This window comes from Heloderma suspectum, chromosome 12 (assembly GCF_057233095.1).
Source record: "Heloderma suspectum isolate Gila_16-S chromosome 12, 16-S_ref, whole genome shotgun sequence".
NCBI lineage: Eukaryota > Metazoa > Chordata > Lepidosauria > Squamata > Helodermatidae > Heloderma > Heloderma suspectum.
The window spans coordinates 34,581,254-34,607,628 of NC_139469.1; the positions used below are offsets into that span (position 1 = coordinate 34,581,254).

The window sequence follows — 26,375 nt, forward strand, 5'->3', positions numbered from 1 at the left end:
TCTGGAGATGCCACTGAAGTGGGCACCCACAGCTGGGGCCTCACGGCCGCTCCACAGACCCCCGGCAAGAGATGCCACCTGCCAAAACCGCGGGACGACCCGGCCCTTCATGCAGGGATGCGAGCAGGGTGGGGCAGGGCGGGGCGGGGCGGGAGCTCACATCCAGAAGGAGGCGCACCACGTCGGTCTTGCCACACAGGGCCGCTTCGTGCAAGGCGGTGCCTGCCTTGGTCTGACGGTTAATGTCGATCCCAGACTGGAGCAGAAGCCTGTGGGAGCGAAAGAAATGAGCCCATGGAAGAGCACCACAGGATTACAGCCCCCATGCCCTGGGCAGAGGCTTCTGTGCTACAGGACATCTGTGGGATGGAGAAAACCAACAGGCACTGCTGTGAAGACGCAGCAGCGAGGGAAACAGCCCCAGCTGGATCCTGCTGCACCTAAGGAAAAGTGGGTGGTGACTTGTCCACAGCCCCTGAATAAGCGAGGGTGTCTTCCAAAGGGCCTCTCCCGCTGATCTTGGCAACCGAGCACGTTCATACCAAGACAGGGGGGCCCTCCAGGAGCCATGCCGTTTAGAAGACCAACACCCTGATTTTAGTCTGGAAAACAACTGGCAACCAGTGCAGATCTTTCAGTATCGGCGTGATGTGATTCCGATGCCGCGCACTGGTTAGCAGCCTCCAAACTAGTTCACGTGGGTGGGAGAAGCCGCGCAACCGGGGGCCAGATGGGAAAAACCCCTCCCTCCAAGTCCTGTCGGTCTTGGCTTGAGAGCCCCGCCCAGTTAGCAGGAGCCCCCCCACCTTTGGCGATGCCCCTCTTTTAAAGACTCTTTTAACTCAAAAATATTATGCTCCTACATTTATAAATCCAAAGCAGAAAGGAAAATAATTTTTAAAAAACAGGTGAAGCTTACAGAGAGAGCTTTTAGTGGGATTTATACCACTAAGCTATGGCCAATGCTTTGCACCTTCCTGTACTGAACCCACTTCCAGCACAGGCCACACTTAAAATGACTTTGTGTTATTTCGTCCCAACGTTGGAAAAAATGTCTCCAGCGCCAAAGGGTGAGGGTTCTCAGGAAGCAGCACTCATCAAAGTCCTGCATCGCAGCGGTGAATCCTTCTTTGTCTGAGCTTGATATTCCTGACTGCCAGTTTTGGGTGGAACAAAGGCCAGGGAAGGATCAGGTTGGCAGGAACAAGGAGCCTTGGAGACAGCCAGACAAAGCTGCAGAAGGGCAGACAACGTGAGCCCTCTCAAGCACTGGAAATGCCACCTAAAAAGTTTCCTGCATTGTTCCTGGGCTTTCAAACAGCAGTGCCTCCCTATTTCTTCAAAATCCCATCCTGGAAGCAGTACTGAGGACTAGAAACACACATCTGTATTTTACAAAAAAGGAAGCCAGCTGCAAGTAGAACGCGCAACACTCTGCCAAATGGTAGCCCTTCTCTGATCCGAGGAAGGGTTTGCTTTCATACACACAGGACCACAGCACTCCATTGGCGAGAGCAAGACAGCCTGTGCTCAACCAGATTCCCATAGACGCTTTGGGGCCAGGTACAAGTCCCTGTTCACGTGAGCCCGACACAGTAACAATGGGGACATGGGATGGGGGTGGTCTTACCATCTGTGAAGAGCTAGGTGATCTCATTGGCCCCTCTTGGATTTAAAAAAATAGATAAATAAAGCCTTTAGCCATGGTGGAGTACATTTTTTAAAATCAGGGTTGGCAAACAGTTATTTATGTATTTATTTATTTCAAAAAGATCCCAAAGCAGTTTACAATATAAAATCATGATAGAATACAATAAAACCAATCAGGAAGCACTCAGGCAAACAAATGCACCCTGGGTGGTCGGCGGAAACACTCCACTGTCGAAGCCCAGCTGATCTCAGTGGGGAGATCATTCCACATGGTGGGTGCCACAACAGAGAAGGCCCCCCTCTGCACCACAACCAAATGAGCCTCAGCAGGCCATGGCACTGTCAGCAAGTCCTCCTCCTCAGAATGTAGAGACCAGGCAGCCTATGCAGGAGAAGCCACTCTCTCGGATAAGCACCTTGAGCAGGGCTTGGCAGCCAACTGGCAGCCAGCTAGCCTTGCAGCACAGGAGTCATATGTACAGGGTAGGACGCTCCACTGAGAAGTGTAGCCGCCATATTCTGCACTACTTGCTGGTTCCGAAACAATCTCAAGGGCAGCCCCATGCAAAGCCCACGACAACAGTCCAGTCTTGAGATTACCCGTGCAGGGATCGCTGTGGCCAGGCTATCCCTGCCCAAGAATGGCCGTAGCTGGCATACCAGCCTAAGCCGGCAATAGGAACTCTTTGCCCCCGAAGACATCTGGGCCTCAAGTGACAGAGATGTCTCCAAGAGCACCCTGGACCCTGCCCCTGTCGCCGTAGGGGGAGCGCCATCCACCCAGGACAGCTGAATTGCCCAACTCCTGGACTAGGAGAACCACCCACCCACAGAGCCTCCGTCTTACAAGGATTCAGTTTCAGCTGCTTGGCCCTCAGCCGCCCACCACGACCTCCATGCACTGCTCCGGGTTGTGCACGGCCACACCGGACTCAGATGTAACAGAGTCGGGTGTCATCTGCATACTGATGACACTTTGCCCCAAATCCCCTAATAACTGCGCCCAGTGGCTTCATACGATGTTTAAAAGCCCCGGTGACAGAATCGTGCCTTGTGACACCCCACAGCACAATTGCCAGGCAGCTGAGACACAATCCCGCAGTACTGCTGTCTGGAACCAACCTTGCAGGTAGGAACAGCAGTACCTGACCCCCTAGTCCAACCTCACAGAGCTGGTCCAGGAGAATGCCATGGCTGATGGTACCAAAAGCTGGTGACAGATCAAGGAGAAGGAGCAGGGTCACACTCCCCCTGTCCCTCTCCCATTAAAGGCCATCCGTCAGGGTGACCAAGGCTGATTCCATTCCCAAACCAGGCCTGAACCCAGACCGAAAGGGGCCCAGAGACTCCGTGTCCGCCAAGAGCCTCTGCAGTTGTTGTTCTAGCATATCAGGAACGTAGAAGCAGTTGTGAAGCATGGGATGGAGGGGACGGAGCAGAGGAATGTGAGCTGCATGCTTCACCACTGAAGTCATGCACACGACCAGCTAAAGGGGCCCCCACAAGCCCTGGGTCAACAGGGGCCTTGCTGCACCACTGCACCAGGGCGGGAGGGAGGCGAAAGGCAGTTCTGCCCCCGCAGCAGCAGCAGGACATCCAGAAACACTAACCCCATCAGGAGCCACATCAGCGTGGAAGGGGCCGCATGGCAGACACCCACCAGCCGCCAGCGCCCAGGATTAGCAGCCCCTAGCATGCCGAGATGCAAGCCCCAGGCTAGCGGGAGTCCAGGCTGCACCCCCTTTGCTAAGCGGATAACGTGCTGCTGGGAGGGGAGCCTGCGGTGCTGGAGTGTCGGCATCCTCCTCCGTGTCTGGCTGCTCCTGCACTGGAGCTCCCTTCCTGCCTGGGAGGAGGACGCAACAGTGGTGGGATTTGAAGCTTCCACTGCTAATGCACTGGGAAGGGAAGGGGAGGGGAGGGGAGGGTGGGGGGGCTCTGAGGATCCTCCGCTGGAGGAAAGCAGGCACCGTCAAAAGCAGCAAAGTGCCGTCTTCAGAGGCCGAGAGGAAAGTGAGGGGGCGTGCCGGGAGCGGGGAGAAGGAGCAGGCCTGCTCCAAGTGCACGTGCCGGCCTTGGAGCACCTTGGAGCACCGGAGAGCAGAGAGCAGAGGGCGGGGGGGGGGGGTTGTAGAGATGCTACTTCTGCCAGGAGGGCAGCACAGCTGTGAGGACACCGCCCGCCCCCCCGCAGGAATCGCTCTAAATCAACATGCAAACCGTTAGCCGACTCTTCCCCAGCCTGGAGCCCTCCAGATGTGGTGGACTACACCTCTTATCATCCCCAGCCAGCCTGTGTGTGTCTGGGGTCTGCAGTAGGGGAGGGCCTCCTGGAAAGGGCCTGTGAAAGCAGCATGAGGAGCTCCCAGCCTACACACCCCATTTTGAACTTTTGGAGATTTTAAAAGATATTCCTGTCGGAGTGGCTCTTCTCTCCCCCACCCACCCACCCTCCCAGTTTTCTTCAGGGGCCACGCACCAATCCCACCTGATGCCCCAGCGTCTGAAGCCCCACTGTCCTTCCCTTAGGAGAAGCCAGGGACAGCCACCGCAGCGCTGGCGGAACCCCGATGGTGTGCCAGAGCACAGAACCCTTGGTCTAGAAGCATCCCTGGGTGGCCTCTGGTGGCAAGGCGTCGGTCCAGCAGAGCAACGGCCCTCCAGAGCAGGTGGGGAAGGAGGCTGGCTCTTCGCTCCTTTGGCGCCCTTGCCCCATCTGGCTGCGAGAACTGCCGGTCCCACTGCCGGCCCCCCATGAGCAAGAGGGCTGGGCAGGGATTGGCTGCAAGTGTGCGCAGCCTCCGAGGACGGCGCCCTGGGGGGCCACAGGGGGGCAGACGCGCAAGCGCCCGGGCAGCAGTCGGCGGGGATGCCGCAAGAGGCGTGCTGGGTGCCCCTGCTCCTGGCTGGCGCTGCCCTCCCTTCCAGGGATGGCGAACTCCCCCGCCGGCCTGCTGCCAGGTCTTTCGGGCAGCTGCTGCTGGCAGCCCGGATGCTGGGACACCCAGGCGCCCCTCCGAGCGACGCAGCCCTCTCCACACTGGGCTCTGGCCCTGGGGGGGCGGATGCTGGTTCTCGGGAAGCCGAAATCGTTTCCTAAAACTCGTGATGCCATGAAGACTGGGAGCGCTGCTCCGGCACCATGTCACCGCCGTGTCCCCCGCCCGCGAGGACTCACCTGATGATGTCGATGTGCCCGTTCTTGGCAGCCAGGTGCAACGGGCTGGTCCCATTCGGGTCCGTGATGTCCCCCGGCTTGGGCTCCAGCAGGGCAGCACACATGTTGCTGTTCAAGAGCAGCTGCACCACCTGAAGAGCCACAAGGACAGGGGATGCAGGAGGGGGATGGAGCCGAGCAGGCCTGGGGAGCAGGCCTCCCCAGGGGGTCACGGCCCCAAGCCAGCTGGCCTCCCACTCAGCTACCTTCTAAAAGCACCCCCAACAGGCTACCTGAGGCAGCCCCTTTCTTGCTTCCCAGGAGACCACCAGGCACAGCCCGCCCCTCTTCATGCAGATCCGTGTGGACAAAAGGGCCACAGTGACACCGATTCCGGCCTAGTCCCCAATTCTGTGCTCTGTGCAAAATATACACAGTGGGTGGGCCGCTTCCTGCCACGTGCAATGGAGCGGTCAGGAACTAATGAAAATGAGCTCTGCTTAGCGGGGGAAAACACACACGGTGCCATCAGAACTGCAGCGTCGTCCCCACCCCACCCCCCACCGCGCCAGACCCCTTCAGCAAGCAGCAATACTCGGAATTCCCAGGGGAGAAATGGCCCAGCACCCTCTGCTCAACATCCTCATGCATCAAAAGCATGGGAACGTGAGGAGAGCCCGAAAGCAGGATCAGGCCAGGATCAGACCAAAGACCCGTCTGGCTCAGCATCTCCTTTCCCACTGTGGCTGGGCAGGTTCCCTCGGGGAGCCCAGAAGCACGACGTGAGCACAGCAGCCGGAACTGAGAGACACGACACACACGCACCCCAATTTCAAGAGGAACCGTTTTCAAGAAATCTCAAGGGGGGGGGGGAAGGGAAGGGGTTTTGGAACGGCCCTGACAAACCGCGGGAGGGGGCGGGAGGAGATGAGGGGGCGGGATAAGGTAAAGGTGTCCCCAGCCGGTCGTGTCCGACTCTAGGTGGTGGTGCTCATCTCCAATTCTACGCCGAAGAGCCAGCGCTGTCCGAAGACGCTTCTGTGGCCATGTGGCCGGCATGACTGAACACCGAGGTGCACGGAACGCTGTTACCTTTCCCGCCGAAGTGGTACCTGTTTATCTACTTGCAATTTCTTGCTTTCGAACTGCTAGGTTGGCAGGAGCTGGGACTGAAGACGGGAGCTCACTCCGTCACACGGCACTCGGGTCTCGAACTGCTGTCCTGCCGACCTTCCGGTCTGCAGTTCAGCGTCTTAACCACTAAGCCACCGGGGCCCCTTAATGGGATCTGCAAGCCCACCCCAGTGTCGGCCAAATTCCGCCCCTCTTCCCACAGCCTTCAAAAGACAGTAGTTAAGGTGTCCATCAAAATACATAAGGGGACCTCTCCCACCCCTCTGGCCTCCCTACGATACAAGGACTGCCTGACAAGGACGTCATTCTCCTTCCCGGTTCCACCCAGATAGGCTGACCCGACTTACCCCAACACGGCCAAACTCACAGGCCAAGTCTAGCGGAGTCTTGCCAGAGTTGTCCAGGATGCAGGGGTTGGACTGGTGCTGGAGGAGCATCTCTGACTGTGGCATGGAGGGGGGGGAGAAGGCAGCGCTGAGCAGATACTCTCGATCGGGGGCGACACGCCCACGTCACCAGAAAAAGGCTCTGGGGGCTGAGCTCCGAGATCTGGGCACTTTTCAAGCCCCTTTGGAGCATTCCCAGAGCGGGGCGGAAGCTGCTTCTGGGCGGCTTCTTCCCAGGCCACTCCAGTAGATGGAGTGTGCAACAAGATGGCTGTTTCCCACCCCAGAGAATGCTGAAGCGTGACATGGGTCTCATCTCAAGGCAGGGGGTGGCAAGACTCCTCACCGCCTCCTGGCCCCTTACCACATCGTAGTGGCCATGCTGGGCCGCCAGGTGCAACGGGATCTGCCCTTCATCCGACGGGATGTTCACTGAGGAGCCAGCCTTCAGCACCAGCTTCATGGGCTCCTTCTTGCCCTGCCAGGCAGCGTAATGCAAAGGCCGCATCCCTGCAGGAGAGGCACAGAGTCAGGAGAAAGCAGAGAGGGTGGTTCTGAGTGCTGCGGCTGAAGCTGGTCCATCATTTCTGGGGGCACAGCGCAAACCAAAAGACGGCAAGCTTCACAAAGCGAGGGGAGGACATCGGCGGTGTCCGCTGGTGGCCTGGAACAAGCCACAGTTTGTCTGAATACAGGAAACTGTGGTTTGTATGGACCACAGTTAATTAAGGAACCAGGATATGGCATGATGTATTTGCATATAATTTAATGATACATCAGTGAAATTATATTTTCCGAGTTTGTTTCAGCTGCCTCGGATGGAGAGTTCTTAATAGTCAAAACACATTAGGCAGAACAATAGATGACGAGTGCTTTTAAAAACAAACCATTCTGTTCCCTTCATCACCTTGTAAGGTTTGTCTGTGTGACTTTGGGGGGTCTGGAATTGGTGCTGTTCTCCCCCCACCCCCTGCATACACCCACAGTGCAGCTCAGTGCCCCAGTCACAGCACTGCCTGTGGTCACAGCAAAGCCCCGTGTGCTTGTCACAAATCCTGCCCGCTCTTCCTTCCGAGCAATCTCTGCATTCCAGATTGCCCCTGCATCTACACCAAACCTCCATCGCTTGCCTTTATTATCCTTGATATCCACAGAGGCCTGGGCTTCCAGCAGCAGCGAGATGAGTTCTATGTTGCCATTGAGGGCAGCATGGTGCAGGGCAGAGAACCTGCAAGGAGAGGGTGCAAAGCAGAGACGTCACCAGAGCAAGCCCCAGAGACACCTCCCTTCCTCTGAACTAACTTCCTCGCATTTGCTCCAATGCTGGAACCCCCCACCCCCACCCCACACACCAAAACCTCACATCCCCTCCTTTGTTAATGGTGGCCAAACTTTGGATTGGCACGCTAACCCAGACATCTCCAGGCACCTGCCCTCGGGTTTCCCCGCCCCCTTCATTTCCTCTCAGATCAGCGATAGATGCCCTGAATAGGAGAGGGTGGCAAGATGCGAGGCAAGCATTTCTCCAAAGTAGCCCCCACTCTAGAAAAAGAGCCTCCCCCGGCTTTCCTCCTGGCTCACACCTTGATGTTATTCCACCAACAGGCAAAGCTTTCTTGTATGTTTCCCTCTGGCTAGCGGACCTGCTGGGCATTTTTTTTTACCCTGTTAGTGCTTTAGTCTAGCTAGATGTTTGGTCTCTAGGACTGTTTTCAACGTTAATGTTTTATGAATGCCTGCATTGCTGTTTCAGTTACTATTATTCTGGTTTCATTCTATTTTAAACGTTTCAAGGTTTTATATTATGTTTTTATCATGCTGTCTTTTAGGGTTTTAATTTTTGTGAACCTCCCAGAGAGCTTTGGTTATTGGGTGGCATAGAAATGTAATAAATACATGAATAAATAAATACATAAATAAATACATAAATGTTATCATATGCCACTGCAGAGAATACAACTGATAAAGGCCCTGAAACAATAATGAATATGAATAATAATTTTCCCATCTGTAAAATGGGAAGAACATCGCATAGCCAGTTGCCATGAACCTGAATACCATAAATACCACAGAGCACTCTGCAGGTTAAACGTGCAGTAGGAATTATGACTGGCTAAGGATGCCCAGCTAAAAGTGCCCAGCATATGAAGAACAAATCTGGCAGACATGGTTCCTCACCAAAGTCCCTCACCAAAGATTGCTGAGCAAACTTAGCAGCAAAGGGAGAAGTCCTCTCACGGATCAGTAACTGGAATCTCAAATACTGGCACGGAACATCCTCAGAGGCCCTTCTTGGTACCTTCAGAGGTGACACTGGTGGCAACTCAAGGCAGGGCCTTTCATTTCTGGCACCCCAACTCTGGAGTGCTCTCCCCAGGGACGCTCACCTGGCATCTGATGTCTTTTTGGCACCAGGGAAAAACGGGGAAAAAAATGACCTAGGCCTTTTCGGATTGTTTAGATTCTTTTAGAGAAAGAATGGTACAGATATGGCTTGGTACAGATATGTTTCTGATTCCTCTGCTTTTGAGTACTGATAGGATTGCTTCGCTGCTCTTAAATGATAGTTAACTTCTCTGGCAGTCTTCAGGATGAACAGCAAGATAGGCATTTTGAAAATAACATAATTAATAAAATGATGAAAAAAGAGGTGGAAGGCCAAGATGAGAATGGCCGGGGCCGTGGTTCAGTGGCAGAGGGACCTTTGCATGCAGAAAGTCCCAGGTTTGATCCCTGGCATCTGCAGGCAGAGCTGGGAAAGAATCCAGCCTGAAACCCTGGGGAGCCTCTGCCTGTCAGTGCAAACAGTACTGAGCTAGATAGATGGACCGAGGGTCTGACTCAGGATAAGGCAGCTTCCGGTCTTCCTAGAATTCAGACTGCGATTTAGTTGCTGGGGAACACCGGCGGGACAGTGCAAAATTGTGCTCCTGTCCTGCTTGTGGCCTTGCCCGAGACTTCCGGTTGGCCACTGTGGGAACAGAATGCTGGACTAAATAGGCCTTTCGTCTAACCAAGTATGGCTCTCCTTACATTCTTGCATCGTAATTTCAAAGGGTCTCCCACATCCAACACACACACACACACACACACATCCAACACACACTTTGCATGCAATAAACTAGCACACCAGAGGGAAAAGATTTAGCAAAGCCCTCTCCCTGACACACTAGTTTACTACACGTAGGGAGCTTTGTATACGGGGGGAAGCATTTGAAATACCTGACCACCCCGCACCTACAGTCTAGAGTGATACCGTCCAGAATTCCTCCACCTCCATTTCCCACTTCAGCCCTCTTCTCATGTTTTCCTCCATGTGTCCAATCAATGCACGGAGCGCAACTGGATTACGGCAGCCGAGTGGGCTCTCGTGATCTGCAACTTACAGACTGGTTCTTGAGCCCAGCATATTCGGCAGGGCTCTGCCTGCTCTCCAAACATTTCCATAAAAGCCCAGAACCAGCCTCCGCTGATGTAAACCAGAGTAGAGTTATTGTAACCCCTGAGGAATGCCCCGATTTAGAACAGGAGCAGGAGCGCAGCCTTTGTGGGAGTCTGCTTTGCGATCCCGTGATTTTTTTCCCCCAGCGATGGGACAAGAAAAATTGGCCTCTTAGGCTCTTTCCAGGAAAGCTGTCCAGAAGCCAGAATTTTAGCATTCCCTGGGATTTCTGTGTCTGAGGAGTATGTGGGAAACGCACGTGAGTAGCTCAGAAATGCTTCCATCAAGGAGAAGGAGGATGTTTGTACGCATGTTTAAAAATGGAAACACCATTTTTCTTTTTAAATAAACTCTAAAACACACCGACACGAATATCCCCATGGTGGGGAACAAACAGCCCACTGTGCAGTTTTTAAATATGTGTTTTAAAAGCTTAGTGGAAGTGTGCATGCTCACCCCGATCTCTCTGCACCTCACTCCCACCAACACAAGCCCTCCCTGTCCCTAGGTCTGTATCTGAGGGTCTTACGCCCACTCTTCCATCTTCCCAAAGGCCTTCCTCCCCACGTTTCCTACAGTAGGTGAGGCCTCCTGGCCCTGTGTGGGGTTTGCATCCCTTCTCCATCCTGCCTCTGTCTTCTGGCTGCTTTAGCCACTCTGCTTCCAAAGCCCTCGCAGAATGATGCTGGGCTGCAGTCTCTTGGCCCTGTGCAAGCTTCTTCCTCAGAACATTCTGTGACATCATGGCAGTGACACCATTTCAAGCGGTAAAACATTACAATATATTTAGCTTGCCCTCCCCCTCTCCCCCACACAGACAGGGCTGCTTGTTTGGGGCTTTGAGCACCAAACTATCAGGCTGCCCACCAACCTCCCTTGCCTCTCCTGCTTCCAAAGTGCCAGAAAGGCCTGTGCTGTGCACCGATCCCTCCCCCTCCCCTTGCTGCTCCAGCAGCCAGAAAGGCCCAGCTCTGCCCAGGAGTTCACACTGCACTCGGCTTGATGGGAGCAGAGCCCCCCACCCCGCCATATTTGTCAGCAAAGATTCATTTACTCCTCGGCTCCTCCGCCTGCTACATGCCAAGCCGCCTGCGTGGGTTGGCTTGAAAGGGGAGACGGCACCTGCCCAAGGCAGGATGGATCCTTTCTGTTCAGCGAAAGGGAAGGAGAAAGCAGAGATGATAGCTGGCTCCTGGCTGACAATCATTAGCGGATGCATGCAGACAAGGATGAGAGAGACAGCGGGGGGGGGGGGTGTCCTCCATCACCATTGTGGTGAATGCAACACTGGTTGTTGTTTGATAACCTGGCTGGAGGTGGGGAAGAGCAAGAAGAGGAAGGAAGGCTCGCTCCTTTTTGCTATTTCCCTATGAGCAAAAGCTGTTTCCCTCCATCGCATCTAAGTCAATGGAGCAGCAGAAGAATCTAGAGCGGACATAAGCAAGCAGCTTTTTGCCTGAGACCATTTCATTTCTAAGGAAAGAAAAAGGAAAAGTTATTGAGTGGTAGGAGAGAGAAAAAGAGAGACAGAGAGCCTTGCTGCACAGTTGGGTTTATTATTTTCTTTCTAAAGGACTTCAGGCTGGGCTCTTTGTACAGTAAAAGAATTACAAATCTCAGTCCAAATTTTGCACCCTGCATAAAGTATACAGGCTTGCATGATAACTCTCTTATATTGCATAATGTATTTCCTTCTTAAAAAAAAAAAAAACAGAAACACTATTTTGTATAATTTCTTCTAGTTTTACCTTATCATGTGAAGGAGGAAAGGAGGCATGGAGTTGCAAGGGTGACAAACACCCCCCCACACGCACGCACCTGCACACACAACCACTGGAAACTTTGTTCGCCCTCCAGCTGCTGAAATTTCGGCAGGCATGGCCCACATATGTTCAAGCATAATTTTGCATCTATGGGGGCCAGGACTGGGCACTTTTTTCTTTTTAGAAATGAAAGTGGGCCTTCTCAGAAGGAATGCTAACCCAGCCTGCTAATTTTGTGCTTCTCTAGGATTGTGGGAGACACACAACCTGCCTATGTGTATGTGTGGATACGTGCTCATTCATTCAACTAAAAAACAACAAACGTATTTTATACAGAGATACAAAACTATGCTGGGACTGAGATGTAGATTTTGGTAAAATTTTAGGGAGAAGTTACAAGGTCAGTTAAAATGTGGAGTTGTTGGGTTAAAACGTAACACCTGCCTGCAGCTCCTGAGTCTACTGAAAGCCACCATGATGTAATGTTGAATGTTGACACCCCAAGAGATCTGCATTTGCACTCCCATTCACCCATAAAGCTCATGGGTCCAGCCACTCTCTCCCAGAATAGCCAGAATTATTTTGAGAATAAAAGAGGAGTGGGGAATTAAACCTCCCTGAGATCCTTGAGGAAAGAGAGGGATAATGTGTAAGGAAGCCCTATTCTCCCACTCCACATACAACACACACGAGCGCAGAGGGGCACATGCAGGCAACAGAAGTGGGTGCTGTGTTCATGCTCACCTCCCAAACTCCATCCGGCTCTTCCCCCACTTTTACACAGGTACACACAGACCCCCACTCCCTGCAAGCCCTCCCCCCTGAGCCCTGGCCACCACCGTTGATGAAAGGAGGAAAGACTGCAATGGGGATGCTCTGCGCATGAGCACTGCACCCCAGCTCAAGTTGATCAAGCCCTCTGCACATAAAGGATCAGTTCACACACAACCATTTTTGTAACAGGATACTTTTTTCCAGGAAGGGGGAAAAAAAATTCTTCTTCTGATTGACTGACTGTATTTCTATACTACCTTTCTAAAGCCAACCAAGGCAGTTTTCCAAATGTTCAGAAGATAAAAACCCTAACCAAATAAAAACACAGCAAAACATTAAAAACAACCTGGAAACCGTAATGAGAATTCTAAAATCCAAGATGTGTCTGGAGCCCGCCCCCTCCTGAGCACAGAGAGAGAGTGGGGGCCAGTGGAGGCCGGGGGCTCCGATGTCAGTGGGGCAGTGCATCCGCTCCGGGTTTCAGTCAGAACTCTCAAAGAGCTAACCGAGGTGCCAAGGGGACCACTCGCAGCTCCAAAGGGAGCAGGTTCCAGAATCTGGGAGCAACACAGGAGAAAGCCCTTTCCCACATGTGAGGGTGTCTTCTTGGGAAAAAAAGATCCTAAACAGCCACTCTGCAGAGCCAAGAATCTACTGGGAGTGGGGGGCATTCCTTGGCCAACGAGAGGACCTGTGAGAGGAAGCTGGCCTCTGCGGGGAGCTATCGAGAAGCCATGAAGAGCCATTGACCTGCATGAAGCTAACGAAGAAAAATTCCGCCCAGGGTGTCTAGAGAGCCTGCAGGAAAATGAAGAGGTTCTCCATGGCGATTCCCCTTGCTGTGAGGCAACCTTTGCACAAGCCTCCTCCCACCCCAATGCAGACAGCTGCTTGCTGATACACAAACGGTGCCTACTCACCCATCGGTGTCTTGGAAATTAACGTTCACTCTCTTGGCTGATCCCAGGAGCTCTGGATGCGGGAAGGGAAGGAGAGAGAGAGAGAGAGAGAGAGAGAGAGAGAGAGAAGATGAGAAGGGTGGCAGAAACAGGGCAAAACTTTAGGATTCCTCCAGATCTTTCACCAAGATTTGGGAATCTTTAACTGTTGACGTCATGGTTGGAACTGGAGAAACACTTCAAATCCAATGCACCAGCCACTTGGAATGTGATCTGGATTAGGGATGGGCAAATCAGCCTATTTCTGGTATCACGTTTCCACATGTTCCCCCACATATCTGTCTCATCCCACTTCCTCATTAGTCTGCAATTTAAAAAAAATTCTGCTCAAAAATCACATTTAAATACACATTTTTAAAGCACTTTCTCTCAAAATAAGCATTTCTAAATTATTTTGATACATTTACTGATCTGAGGACCATGTCGGAACATTTAGGAGGTGTGAAAGCCTGTGGATAACTAAGTTCTGATGCACACATCAGTCGAGTCACTGGAAACACTGGAAGAGCATATTTGCTCCTTGACACAAGATCTATTTTGTACGTGTCCCATGAGCCCCAAGAATCTTGTGGATCCCACCCTGGTAGCAACTTTCCACAGCTCACACGGGAATCCTTGTTCTGAGCAACCACGCCAGCATGCGTGTGGGAAACTTCAGAAGGCAAATGACTCTGGCGAAGATCCGGGGTGTGTGGCGTGGGGGTGGGTCCTGGGTCCTGCTCTCCAATGCTTCGCATGGCTTAGAGCAGTTACACACTCCTACTTGAGGGGGAACTGAGACAGGTTTGTGCTTCCACCTGGCAGAAGAATTTGGCCAAAGAAAGACAGTCTGAGCTTACGGCGCCGGCCTGGGTAAGGGGCTGTTAAGCGCCCATGTTGATAAGGGGCTGGGGGGATGCCTGCTTGCTGCCTACCTGTTCTACCTGTGCATTTGTGAGCAAGCACCTTTGACAAAACACACCACAAAATGTCTTCAGATACTCTCTCCTCATGAGGAAGCACCGCCTCTGAAGCTGCTACCCTGGACCTTTCTTCATCCCAGACAAGCGGGGCTGTCCTGGCTTTCCCACAGGGCTGCCTCTTCCCCCTCCCTGACCCAAACTGGGGATCCACGTATTCAGTGCCTCCTGGCGATTGGACGGAAGCAGTCAGCTGAGCAGCACCTGGTGCCCTCAGGTCAACCCACTTGCCACGGCCAGCCCAGAACCCAGCGGAATGGAGAGACGCGTCCCTCAGGAAAGAGCTCTTGGCCCCTGCCACGACACGTGCAGCACTTCCAAGCAGCAAGAGGGAGAAGAGCCAGAGGGTAAGGAACACTGTGGACAAGAGGGCATCTTCCCAGAATCAGAAACGCCATGCACATTGGGGCAGTTGCTATGGCAACCCGTTTTGCCCTGCAGAGGGTAGAGAGAAAGAGGGGCAAACAGCAATCCGCCTCAGACCCTCCAGCAAAGAACAGCAGCTTGGATCTCCTGGAGAAACACAAGCACAGCAGCTACCGGGGCAGAGTGGTTTGAGAGAAAGGAGTCCGTTCCCCCAGCAGCCCCAGACACTTGATTTGAAGTCCTTTAGTTACTGCTACAGTAAGAACTTTTAATGCCTTCAATTACTAGCAGGGTAGCGTGCATGCGTGATCCCGTGCATCTGCCCCAAAGGTACAAGGGACAGCTACCAATTAATCAGGACAGGGCTGCGGGAACCACCATTGAGCAACTGGTTTGCACCTGCCAGCAGGATCAGGACCTCTTTCTGCGCCACATTAGGAGGAGGAAGCATCAGTGCAATCGAATTTCACATTTGCTACTTTCCTGAGAGCAGCCGGAGGAATAAAGCCCCGATAACAGGGTTAAGAGCGGAGAACGGCCATCCGTCTTCCTGGCAGAGAAAGCACCATCAGAGGAACGAGGCCAGCTAGTTGAGGAGCTGCTGAGAAGGAAAAACCAGGAAAGTGGAATGGCCAAGAACTATGGGGAGGCAGCTGCGGGGGAAGGACGTGCGCTCATCAAACTCGAATTTGCTTTTATTCTCTTCATTGTCCTAGCAAAATATCCAACAGTAATGGAAGAGAAAAATAGACTGCACCAGCAAAGCACAAGAATGGAGAGAAGCCGCTTATACAGAAGATCTTGAAACTGAGAGCACCAGACACTGTGGTGAGAGTGAGCAAGAGAGCAAAAGATGGCTGAACCAAGATGTCCACACACCACGCCATGGTAACTCAATGGATGGAACCACTCGGAGCGCCACTGACTGTCATCCTGCTGGGTGTTGGGGAGAACTGTACCGCTGCCCTGCCTCATTCCAGATCCTGCAAGAGCCTGCTCTCCACCCAGCAGGACGATGGGATGCAATCAAGGACGGGGGAGCTGTAGTCAGGAAGGGAGGGAACAAGAAAAGGAGCTGGAGCATGGGGCAGGGGTGCTCTGCGGCTGGGGGGGGGGCAAAGGAGCAGTTCAGCTCATATCCTATGTACAGGCCTCAGAATTCAGCATCCTATGCGGCATCATTTTCACTTTTTTATTTTAAAAAGGAAGTTTTCAAGCCCTTATGACTATGAAATTAGGTTTGAAAACAGATGGGCATTGCCTGGTGAAAAGAAGCCAGAGGGTTTGCTTAACAGGATTGCTAGTGGCCCAGTGGGACAGACTCCCACCTCCCCTCAAGAAGAGCAGAATGTGCGATGCAGATTTGGGGACTTTTTGCAAAGATACTCAGCCTGAATCATGCATGCAAGGCTGCAGAGTCCAGGTTTCTCCCCTCTTTAAATGCACAGCACACACTGCCCTGCTTAAGGGCCTGCTCTGCCAGCAGAAAACTGATGCAGGATTGTTCTGCTACACAGGTCATCCGAGGTCCCTTGAACACCGATGTGGTGGCACACTCCAGCTTCCAGAGCATAGTTTCCCAAGATGCACCACTCCTCTGCCTTTCAGCAACAGAGAAGCCCTTAATTGATCTTATCGCTTAGCTTGTCAACATGATGACATTAAGGAAGAGCAAAACAGGGTGCAGTGGGGAGGAAGGCGGGGAGGATGGACGAGCTGAAGTGAGCGACCCCCAAGCGTCCATCTGCCTCGGCCTGACGGTGGAAACTGCCAATGCAAGTGGATGCTGAGGACTTCCACACCGAGGACAAATTGCTATGCCATAAATTGCATTCCTGTCATTGGAAAAAATCGCAACTGAATATAATGCAGCATTTAATTTTTATTTTTTAAACAAAAAAATCAACCTGAGACACAGATTTTCCTGGATTTCATCACTCTGGTCAGCTGCTCCCCTTCACTGGGCGTTAGAGGGAGGGGGAGTGCAGTCAAGAGGCGGGGTGCCAACCAGCATTAACGCAGCACTGCCCGCAGGAGCCGATCAGCCACCGCCTCCAGCGGATTCACTGGTGGAGGACCTCGGGTTTGAATCTCTGCTGCTCGGCAGACTCACCTGGCACTGGTGCGCAGGCCTTCATTTCCACCCACAAGAGCCTGACATATTTGGGCTTCCACATTCAAAAGGTGTCAAGTAATAATAAAGAGGAGAGGACCTCTGAGAACGGTGTACGTCCCTTACTCCTGAATGCTGGGACTGCGGTGGGGGGAGAGTTCAAGTTTCCACAAAGATGCCAGAAACTCTCCTTTAGGATTTAGGTAGTGGAGGCTGGTGGCTCTGATTTCGGTGGGGCTGTAAATCCATTCTGGGTTTCAGTCAGAACCAGTCAGAACTCTAATTCGGCTAGCTCCTTTAGCATTTGGGCTGGTTCTGACTGAAACCCAGAATGGATTCACAGCCCCGCCAAAATTGGAGCCACCAGCCTCCACTGGATTTAGGCACGGTGCTTCTGGATTTAGTCAAGTCACCTGCCCCCACCCAAAATTAAAAGCCTGTTGAGATGACCTCCCCACGGGTTTCATTCTGAGGTATGCAGTCTTGCTAACTCTATACCGGCACCGGGGGCGGGGGGGGGGGGGCTGGCCAGCTGCAAAGGGATTCCTCCTTTTAATAAAGAGTGCACACCTTCACTCCAGCGCAAGCCCAACTCACAAAAGGGGGAAAAGACTATTCCTGAACTGATCTGCACTGCTGTGGGGAAGGGGGCCAACTCCACAGTTACTTCTCACACCACTGTTGCTCCTCCCTGGTGATCTCCAGCCCCCCCCCTCCCCCAGCCAAGATTGCCATTCTAACGTTGCCATGCTCCCCCCCACAACACACACAGACAAGCCCCCTGCCATCCTGACCACAGTGGGCACTGTGGAAAATGGCTTTCCTGCTCCAGCCGCAGAGGGCCCCTGGCACAGCTTGGGTGGCTTTGAAAGAAAGAGCTGGAGAAGAAGGTGGTCTGTTAGCCACGACCGCTGTGTGGAGGGGCAGTGCGTGTCTGAACACTACCTGCTACTGAGAAACCAAGCGGGAAAGACCACCCCTCCCCCCCCCGCTTGTGGCATCTGGGTAGCCACTAGTGGATATAGGATGCTCAGTTGGATGAACCTGTGGCCTGATCCAGCAGTTCACTCTAGCTCTCCACCCAACTTTGCTGAAACAGTTGAAAGACCGAACCAACCAACCAAAGCAAGCAAGCAAGCAAGCAAGCAATTCATCCATCCTGCCACTCTTCTTTAACCAGACTGAGTGTGATTACAGCAGGTAGCAAACGGGTGGCCAGGGGTAACACAGGCAGAGCAAACATGCCCGAAGAGGCTTGCAGAACTGCCATGGTTACAGCCACGCCCAGCAAAACCGCCCGACAGTTGACAGCAAAGAACCAGAGAACACGCTGAGAAAAGGAAGCGGCTCGGCTGGCCTTCTGCTTGCATCTCGGTCCTCCTGCCTCAGAGGCTGTGCTCGCAGACAGGAGCCAAAGCTCAAATCGCCGGTTCCAAGACCGGCTGGCGCTTAATTAGAGATTGTAGGTGCCCATTAAACATTGATTGAACGTTAGACTCCAAGCTGGGAAGGGATGAGCTGCAGGCGGGGCAAGAGGGGCTGCTCCCTCTGCACACAGTGGGGTGGAGAATGCTGAACCATCAGGAGAGAGTGAGCGAGCAGTGCCACAGCAAACTGCTCCTGGCGAACAGCCTTTGTGCTGCTCGCAGAGACAGAATGGACCGGGGGGGAGCTGGACCCTCCTGGAGAGAGGGGCTCCAGCACATCAGAACTGCACTCCAGGCCAGGGTCAGCAATGGTCAAGGCCCACCACCAGGTTTTGCCACCGTCCTCCTAGTCTGTGTGCACACATGAGCTATGATCTCCCACGCAGCACGAATCTTCAGTGCAATCCACATCTAAAGCAAGGGTAGACAACCTGCTGTTGGACTCCAGTTCCCATCATCCCAGGGCCCATGCTCCCACAGGAACACAGGAAGCTGCCTTATACTGAGTTAGGCCCCTGATCTATCTGGCCCAGTGCTGTTGACACTGGTGGCAGCTGTGGCTCTCCGGGCAGGGGTCCGGAAGGGGTCTTTCCAGCAGGGGACTTTCCTGGCCCTCCCTAGAGATGCCGGGGACTGAACTTGGGGCCTTCTGCATGTAAAGTGGGGGCTCTCCCCCTGAGCCATGGCCCTTCCCTTCCCAGGACGATGGGGCCATGCTGGCGGGACTGATGGAAGCTGGAGTCCAACAACACTTGGAGGGGCACACAGGTTCCCTTCCTCAAGTGAGAGGTTCTGCCAAGAAGTAACAACCTTTGCTCTGGAAGACCCTCCCCTAATCTCAACAGTTTGGGGGCTGACTGCAGTGGTGTCATTTGGGCAGTCTCAAGGGCACCAGCAGCTTCTACACGCGCGCGTGCACACGCTTATGGGCAAAGTGGGACTGGGAGCTGATGGGAGCAGCTGAGCTGGCTCTGAGCCTCTCGGCGCAAAGGGCCCTTGGAGGGCAATCAGCTCACCACCCTGCCAGTTCTGTGTCTCCTGTGGAGACCCACCAGGGAACTCTGGCAACCCCAAGTCAGGACTCGAGTAGAATCGTAGAATCATAGAAGAGTAGGGTTGGAAGGGGCCTTCACGACCATCGAGTCCAACCCCAGGGACATCTAGTAGGGATGCCAAACCTTGGTTTGCACTAACTGGAGTTCAGAAGCCAAACTCTGGCTTGAGCTTCGAAACCAAGCCTTCGAGGGGCTTGTCTGCTTTTGCTTTCCACCCGTTCAGCGCTGCAGTCTCTGACGCAACAGCCTCCAGAGGCACAGCAACAGCCGTAACTCTGGGCTGACAATTCCGTTCTCACAGCAAACTATAGTTAACCCAAACCATGGTTTGCAAAGTCACTTAACACCCTGGCTTCTGGTTCTGGCTTGCCAGCCAATTGCAAACCATGATTTGCTGATTTAGAAGTCACACTAAACTATAGTTAAGCTTCCTTAACCACAGTTTGGCATAAGGGCTGAACTGAGCTTACACATACAGCACACAACAGCAGTGTGTATGTGTGGGCGGGGGGAGTCCACCATCCCCAAAATTCAGTCTATGTGCAATTATTCCTCAGGACCACCTACACCTGTTAGCTCACTGGTAAGGCCTATGTGCTAGCTATGTATGCCAAAGACACCAACACTTTTGACATCAAATGAAAAAAGTGCAGGTAGGAGAGTTATTCTCATGTGTTCAAAACACTGCTATAGTTTTCATGGTGGCATGAAACTTACAGGCATTCCACTGTCCTCTGTTTCCAACTACAACCCAGATGCTGGTGCGCTGTCCCCATCCAGGGAGGTATATAATAAGCGAAAGACTGCCTTTATATTAAAGAAAAAACGCAGTCCTCCTGTTGTGGAGACTTTCCGTGTTTATCGCAGGCTCCCAGACGGCGACCACGTGATTGCTGAGAGGGGAAGTTTTTAATTTTCAGGGTTCCATACACCTCGATGAAACAGCACCATTAAAACAGCTGTTTTAATAGCACAACAATCTGACGTATTTTAATACTTCATTAAGGTTCTCAGAATAACAACTGCTCCTTGCAACTGAACCTTGACTGTATTCAAACACTGGGCCTTTCGACTTTGCTGTGTCTGCCCCCTCTGAATGTTGACTTCTCTTTCCTACCCCACCATCCAGACTAACATCTGAAACAGCATTGCTGCCAGAATGGAGGATGTCACTGTGGATTCCACCGCTGAAAAAGTGGCAAGGGGGGTACAGCCAGGGCAGCAGCATTTTCCCCAAGGTGACTAAAAACATGCAAACACTCCCCTGTCTCCTGCCCCCAACTCCACCCTGGACGCTGGTGAATCACAGAATCATAGAATAGTAGGGTTGGAAGGGGCCCACAAGGCCATCGAGTCCAACCCCCTGCTCAGTGCAGGAATCCAAGTCAGAGCATCCCTGACAAATGGCTGTCCAGCCTCATCTTGAAGGTCTCCAGTGTGGGAGAGCCCACCACCTCCCCAGGTAATTGGTTCCATTGTCGTATTGCTCTAACAGTCAGGAGGTTTTTCCTGATATTCAGTCGGAATCTGGCTTCCTGTAACTTGAGCCCATTCTTCTGTGTCCTGCACTCTGGGATGATCAAGAAGAGATCCTGGCCTTCCTCTGTGACAACCTTTCAAGTACTTGAAGAGTGCTATCATATCTCCCCTCAGTCTTCTCTTCTCAAGGCTAAACATGCCCAGTTCTTTCAGTCTCTCTTCATAGGGCTTTGTTTCCAGTCCCCTGATCATCTTTGTTGCCCTCCTCTGAACCCTCTCCAGTTTGTCTGCATCCTTCTTAAAGTCTGGTGCCCAGAACTGGACACAGTACTCCAGATGAGGCCTAACCAGTGCTGAGTAGAGGGGAACTAGTACTTCCCGGGATTTGGAAGCTATGCTTCTATTAATGCAGCCCAAAAGAGCATTGGCCTTTTTTGCAGCCACATCACATTGTTGGCTCATATTCAGCTTGTGATCGACAACACTTCCAAGATCCTTCTCGCTTGTAGTGTTGTTGAGCCACATATCCCCCATCTTGTAACTGTGCATTTGGTTTCTTTTTCCTAGGTGCAGAACTTGGCATTGATCCCTATTAAATGTCATTCTGTTGTTTTCTGCCCAGCGCTCCAGTCTATCCAGATCACTTTGAATTTTGTTTCTGTCTTCCAAAGTATTAGCTATCCCGCCCAATTTTGTGTCATCTGCAAATTTGATCAGCATTCCCTGCACCTCCTCCTCCAAGTCATTAATAAAAATGTTGAAGAGCACTGGGGGGGCCAGGGGGACTGCCCCCATCCCGAGTCACGCTCTCTTGAACCAGACAGTAACCTCCCCCTCCTCAGTCTGGGATCCCTGCAAAATTATTTAATGCCAATTTGTCCCAGACGTATCCCAAGCAGCAGCTCCACAGGTCAGAACAGACTGCTCACCTGACTTGCCTGGGTGCAAAAGTGGGGAAGCTGAAGAGATGCCCCAGCTGCCTGCCTCCATCCAAAGGATAAGTCATGAACTGGAAAAGCAAGGATTCAAATGTATTTGTTTGTTCAATTTGTGTCAAGCCCTTCCTCTAGTCTAAGCAACTCAAAGTAGCTCCTTTTAACCTCTCTAAAGTCTGTGAAGTAGGTTCGCTGGAAAAATAATAATTAATAATAGCTGGCAACCTTCCATTTCAGGCCACAGGGAGAAGAACATTCATTGCTAGTTGTTATGAAATCACCACCACAAATGCTCTTCAAATATGCTGCTTTTTTGCACTTCAGTCTTGAACAAGACTTTGAACCTTACGACGCCCACCCCTTACGCAGGAAGATGGCGTGCTGCCTTATACCAAGTCAAATGACTGGACCATTTAGCCCAGCAGGGTAGACACTGACTGGCAGCAGTGGCTCTCAGGAACTCAGCCAGAAAAGGGACTTCCTCATCACTTGCTACCTGAAGTTGGATGGCCACCTGTCAAGGATCCTGCAGCTGCATCCTGCATTGCACAGCCTGCATTGTGCATGCGGTTGGACTAGATGATCTCTGAGGTCACTTCCAACTCTATGATTCTATCCCTTTTTAGCTGGAGATGTCAGGGACAGGGCTAGGACCTTCTGCATGCTAAAGGCTCTGCAACTGGCTAGATGGGCCCTCCCTTGCAAGTCTGCCCCTAATTCTAAGTCACCGCTTCTATAGTCCTCAGGGCCAGCATCAGGCAGTGGCCTTCCCGGACACCTGCCAACGCCCTTGCTTCAGTAGAGGGCCCAGTGCAGTCCCTGGGAGCTGCTTCCTCCTCCTTGAAATCGTGTTCATTTGCCTTCTCCAAGGGAGCAAGCAAGAAGGAGGAGGAACAGCTTCCACATACCTTGTCCTCTCCCTCTAGGAGAGGGGTCCCCAGTCTTTTTGGCTAGAGGGCACATTTATAATTTTAAGAGAGTGTTGTGGGTGCTCTCACAAAATAGCTACCAGGGGCAGGGGTCGTGCGCATTCATAAAATGGCTGCCATGGTGGGCATGGCTGGTCACGAAACACTCATTTCCCACAAGGCAAACTGGGGAGGCGCCAAGAACCTAAAGTGCCAAGCAGAGGCGAGGTCTGAGCTCTGACGCACAACACCACTCTTTTGAACCTGGATAAGGATGGTGCAGGAGGGCAGCCCTTTGCTCTGCAGCAAGCCAACCTCCCAGTTTAAAAAACAATAATTTTAAAAACCTTAACAAATAAAACAAACTTGAGGAGGGGTCAGAAGCCTGGTGGGCATCAAGAGAGGTTTCTGCAGGCACATTGGTCCCCATGAACACCGCCCTGGAGAGCCCAGTTCTAGGAGGGTGTGCAGGAGGCAGGGGCAACAGTGGAGAGGAGGTGAGTCTGCTCAGGGAGGGGGCGACCCTGAGAGCATCCTGCCGAAGGCCCCCCACCCAAAAAAAAACCCTGGAACCAGCATCAATAGCCCTTCACATACTTTCTCTCAATAACACGGGGGTCCTCAACGTGGTGCCTGTGGGCCCTGGAATCCCCCCCCTCCGTTTTTTAAATATACGTATGTGGATTTGTATGAAATATATACAACATGCTAGCAGTTATACATAGGCTTCAACGAAAGTGGACCAAATATCCAAATAAGTCTGTATGCCACACATTCAAATACTGAAAGTGTTGTAAGGTCTTCAATCCATTGCATTGTAGGAGATGAACATTTATCCTTGTAAATGGTTGTAATACCAATATTTTAGCTGTCAAAAGGGCACAGAGAATCCTTTTACGCTGACCATTCGTTGATTTCCATGAAGCAGGTAAATGATTTAAAAGAGTGTGTACATCAGTGAATATTAAAGACTGTTCCATACAAAACTTATCTGTGTAACAACCTCCCTGCAAAAAGACACAACTACTGGACCTTGCCAAAACATATGTTTAAAAAAGCATTAGCTGCATTGCACCGCCAGCAATTAGCCGAATTAGACAATCCCTTATTAAAGAGACGTTGCAGTGTCCAATAGACACAAAACAAAAGTTCTTGCTGAATAAGATGCAGCCTAAGGTCCACAGACACGAAAGGTAAACGCCAAAGCAGTGATCCACTGATTAGGCATTTTGTGGCGGTGCCCACAGCAGTATCTCAACTTGCCAAATATGCCCATGGGTCCAAAAAAGTTGGGGACCCTGCTCTATACAACAACGCAGTAAGAGAGGTCAGCATTATTCTTCCCAATAGCCACCCTTACTGGCCAGCAAGGTCAAGATGGGAGAGGAAGTGGCTAAGCCTACTGATGTGCCCCCCAGCCCTCCCCTGCAAACATACAAGGATGACTCCTTTGCTACCTCTGCTTCTAGGCCAATTGCCACTCAACCATGCACCAGCACTCCAGTTTTGGAAACTCCCCACCTTATCACCGTGTGCATCGCCATCTCCATACTAGGCACAATTTGCCACTGATGAGGCCTAAAAATAGGCCCCCATGAGCAATCAGAGGTGCTGGGATTATTCACTGTCAGCCTTGGAGGTTTGGCAAAAGGACCTGCTGATGAAGCACAAAAAGCCACTGCTTCTTTAAAACCTGCCACATCCCAATTGCGCATTGTCTGCTTATAATCTAACATGGGAGTACCTAATAAACATTAATGCTTTCAATGATGGGGGGCAGGGGAGGCTAAGAGGGTGGATTTTTTTTAAAGACGACGCAAAGAACAGACTATGAGCAAGCAAGTAATAGATTATTATTCAGTAGGTTTAATTCCCTACAAGCAGCTACTAATTATCTAGCATTTAAAACCCAAAGTGGTTTTTAAAAAACCAAATCAGGGACGTCAGCTCCCTGGCGAGATGTGCTCCCCCCACCCGGCTGCCGCCTTTGTTTCAAGTGGCATTGTCATCAGCAAGGACGACAACACGACACGCTGGATGGCATATGTAGTGTGCTCATTCAGAGGCCGCACAGCTGGTTTCACAGGACAGGGTGGATTAGAAGGGCAATGCCACATCACACACAACAGCAGCTCATGAATGTACATGAGGTGGATGGGAAGAGAATGGCAGGAGATTTTATTTAGCACACTTTTCATCCGGCACATTCTCCAAATAACGCAGGTCAGCATACATAAACCGTGTCCGTTTTACGCTCACAGCAACCCTGTGGGATAGGTTAGGCTACGCTGACCCAAGGTCCCAATCCGAATTCGCCCAGGCTGTCATCTAGCTATTGGCCCCCAATCACAACCCAGAGACGGACTCTGAGGAGACTGCAGCACCCCAGCAGAAATGTCAACCGCATCTGAGGAACAGCAGATCACAGAAGAAGTCTCTTTGCCAGACTGGAATCCTTTACAAAAATTGGTTCTTTTCCTTTTTATGTCATAAATGACTAATATATTCCATGTGACAGCAGGTGGATTCATGACTTGTGCAGATTAGTTTGTGAGGCTCAACATTGTCTGCGCCTCCCAAGACTTTTTTTCCCAAAGTCTGGAATGGAATTCCACTGTCAATAGCAACTAAATAAAAGATGCACGCACTCCACTTAGCTTCCACCAAGAAACTGTGAACGCACACTGGTTTAAATTGTTACTACTGCGCAGTAGGTAATAAGTTCGATTTCAATATTAAAACATTGTGATGTTTAATTTGATCTTAAGTTTGCTTTTTGTAATTGTGTTGTTCCTAATTTGATCATACTTTTCTAAAATTGACATACCTTTAATTTTTACCCAGCTAAACATGTTTATCTGCAAAACAGTTTAATACTTAGCATTTAGTATTTATTTAGCATTTTGAGATTTGTATCCTGCTTTCCCCTGCAAAACAAAGATGCCTAAAGCAGCCAACAAAATATTAACACAATTAAAAGACAAAAAATAAAAAATAACAATAACAATATAGTATTAATAAATATGCAAAAGCAGCAGTAGCATTAGAGAACTAATAACTAGCAAGGAAGCCAAAACTAGGAAACAGCAGACAAATCTCACTAGAGAATAAAATCTTTCAAACGAAGACAGAATACCTGCAAAATAAGAGCTACACAGGGCCAGTCCAGATGTCACAATAAGCCACCCTTGAAAATAAGCCACGGGGGTTGGTCGTTTGCTCGCTAACCCACATTATTCCCGACAGATGATCAGGTGCTTTGCAGCTTGCTGTGGCTTGTTTCCCCCTTAGTCCCCCAGCCTGCTCCCAGTACGTATCCTATGGGCCTTTGTGGCACAACCTCAGCAGCCTGCTCCACTACTGAGCTCATTTGCACTCATTAGCGTAGAGCTTTTTGTAGATTTTTTTTCACGTCGTGGAGATTTGTGCAAATTACCTATTTTGTCACCTTTGGGGAGACTTGTGTAAATTTAACTTTAAAAAAAGCTTTTAGTGAGATTTGCGCAAATCCTGTAAAGCACAGTAACTACCCTGCTTTAGCAGATTTGTGCAAATCTCCCTGGAAGTTTTTTTTTTGTTTCGTTTTCTGCAAATCTCTCCAAAGGTGAAAAAATAACATTGAATTTGTGCAAATTTTCCCAAAGGTGTGGGGGAAAGGTGTTGCTGTCTAGGGAGGTGATGAAGAGGAGGAGTAAACTGACCAGCGTAATTTCAAGTTGTAACAGAGAGGCGATGTCGGTAGTGATATCACGAGGGGTGGTTGACAGGGCATTTTGGCACTCTTGCCAGGAGGCTTTCTCGTCCTTTTAAACAACCCACACTGAAGCAACTCTGCCAAGTTTGGACATTACAACAATCTACCCTGAGA

The 26,375-nt window shown here is 51.4% G+C and overlaps 1 protein-coding gene across 2 annotated transcripts in view; it reads right to left on the reverse strand.

The window, feature by feature from the left end:
- The window catches only part of CASKIN1 (CASK interacting protein 1), a 130,882-nt gene that overhangs the window by 37,351 nt on the left and 67,156 nt on the right, over positions 1-26,375 (reverse strand). For both annotated transcript variants that reach the window (XM_084819032.1, XM_084819033.1), the window contains exons 2-7: positions 13,227-13,278; positions 7,458-7,555; positions 6,692-6,837; positions 6,289-6,384; positions 4,829-4,959; positions 161-269 (exon numbers count right to left, since the gene is read on the reverse strand). In XM_084819032.1, the coding sequence (XP_084675158.1) occupies positions 161-269; positions 4,829-4,959; positions 6,289-6,384; positions 6,692-6,837; positions 7,458-7,555; positions 13,227-13,278 (632 nt within the window). The remainder of the gene's footprint in view (positions 1-160; positions 270-4,828; positions 4,960-6,288; positions 6,385-6,691; positions 6,838-7,457; positions 7,556-13,226; positions 13,279-26,375) is intronic.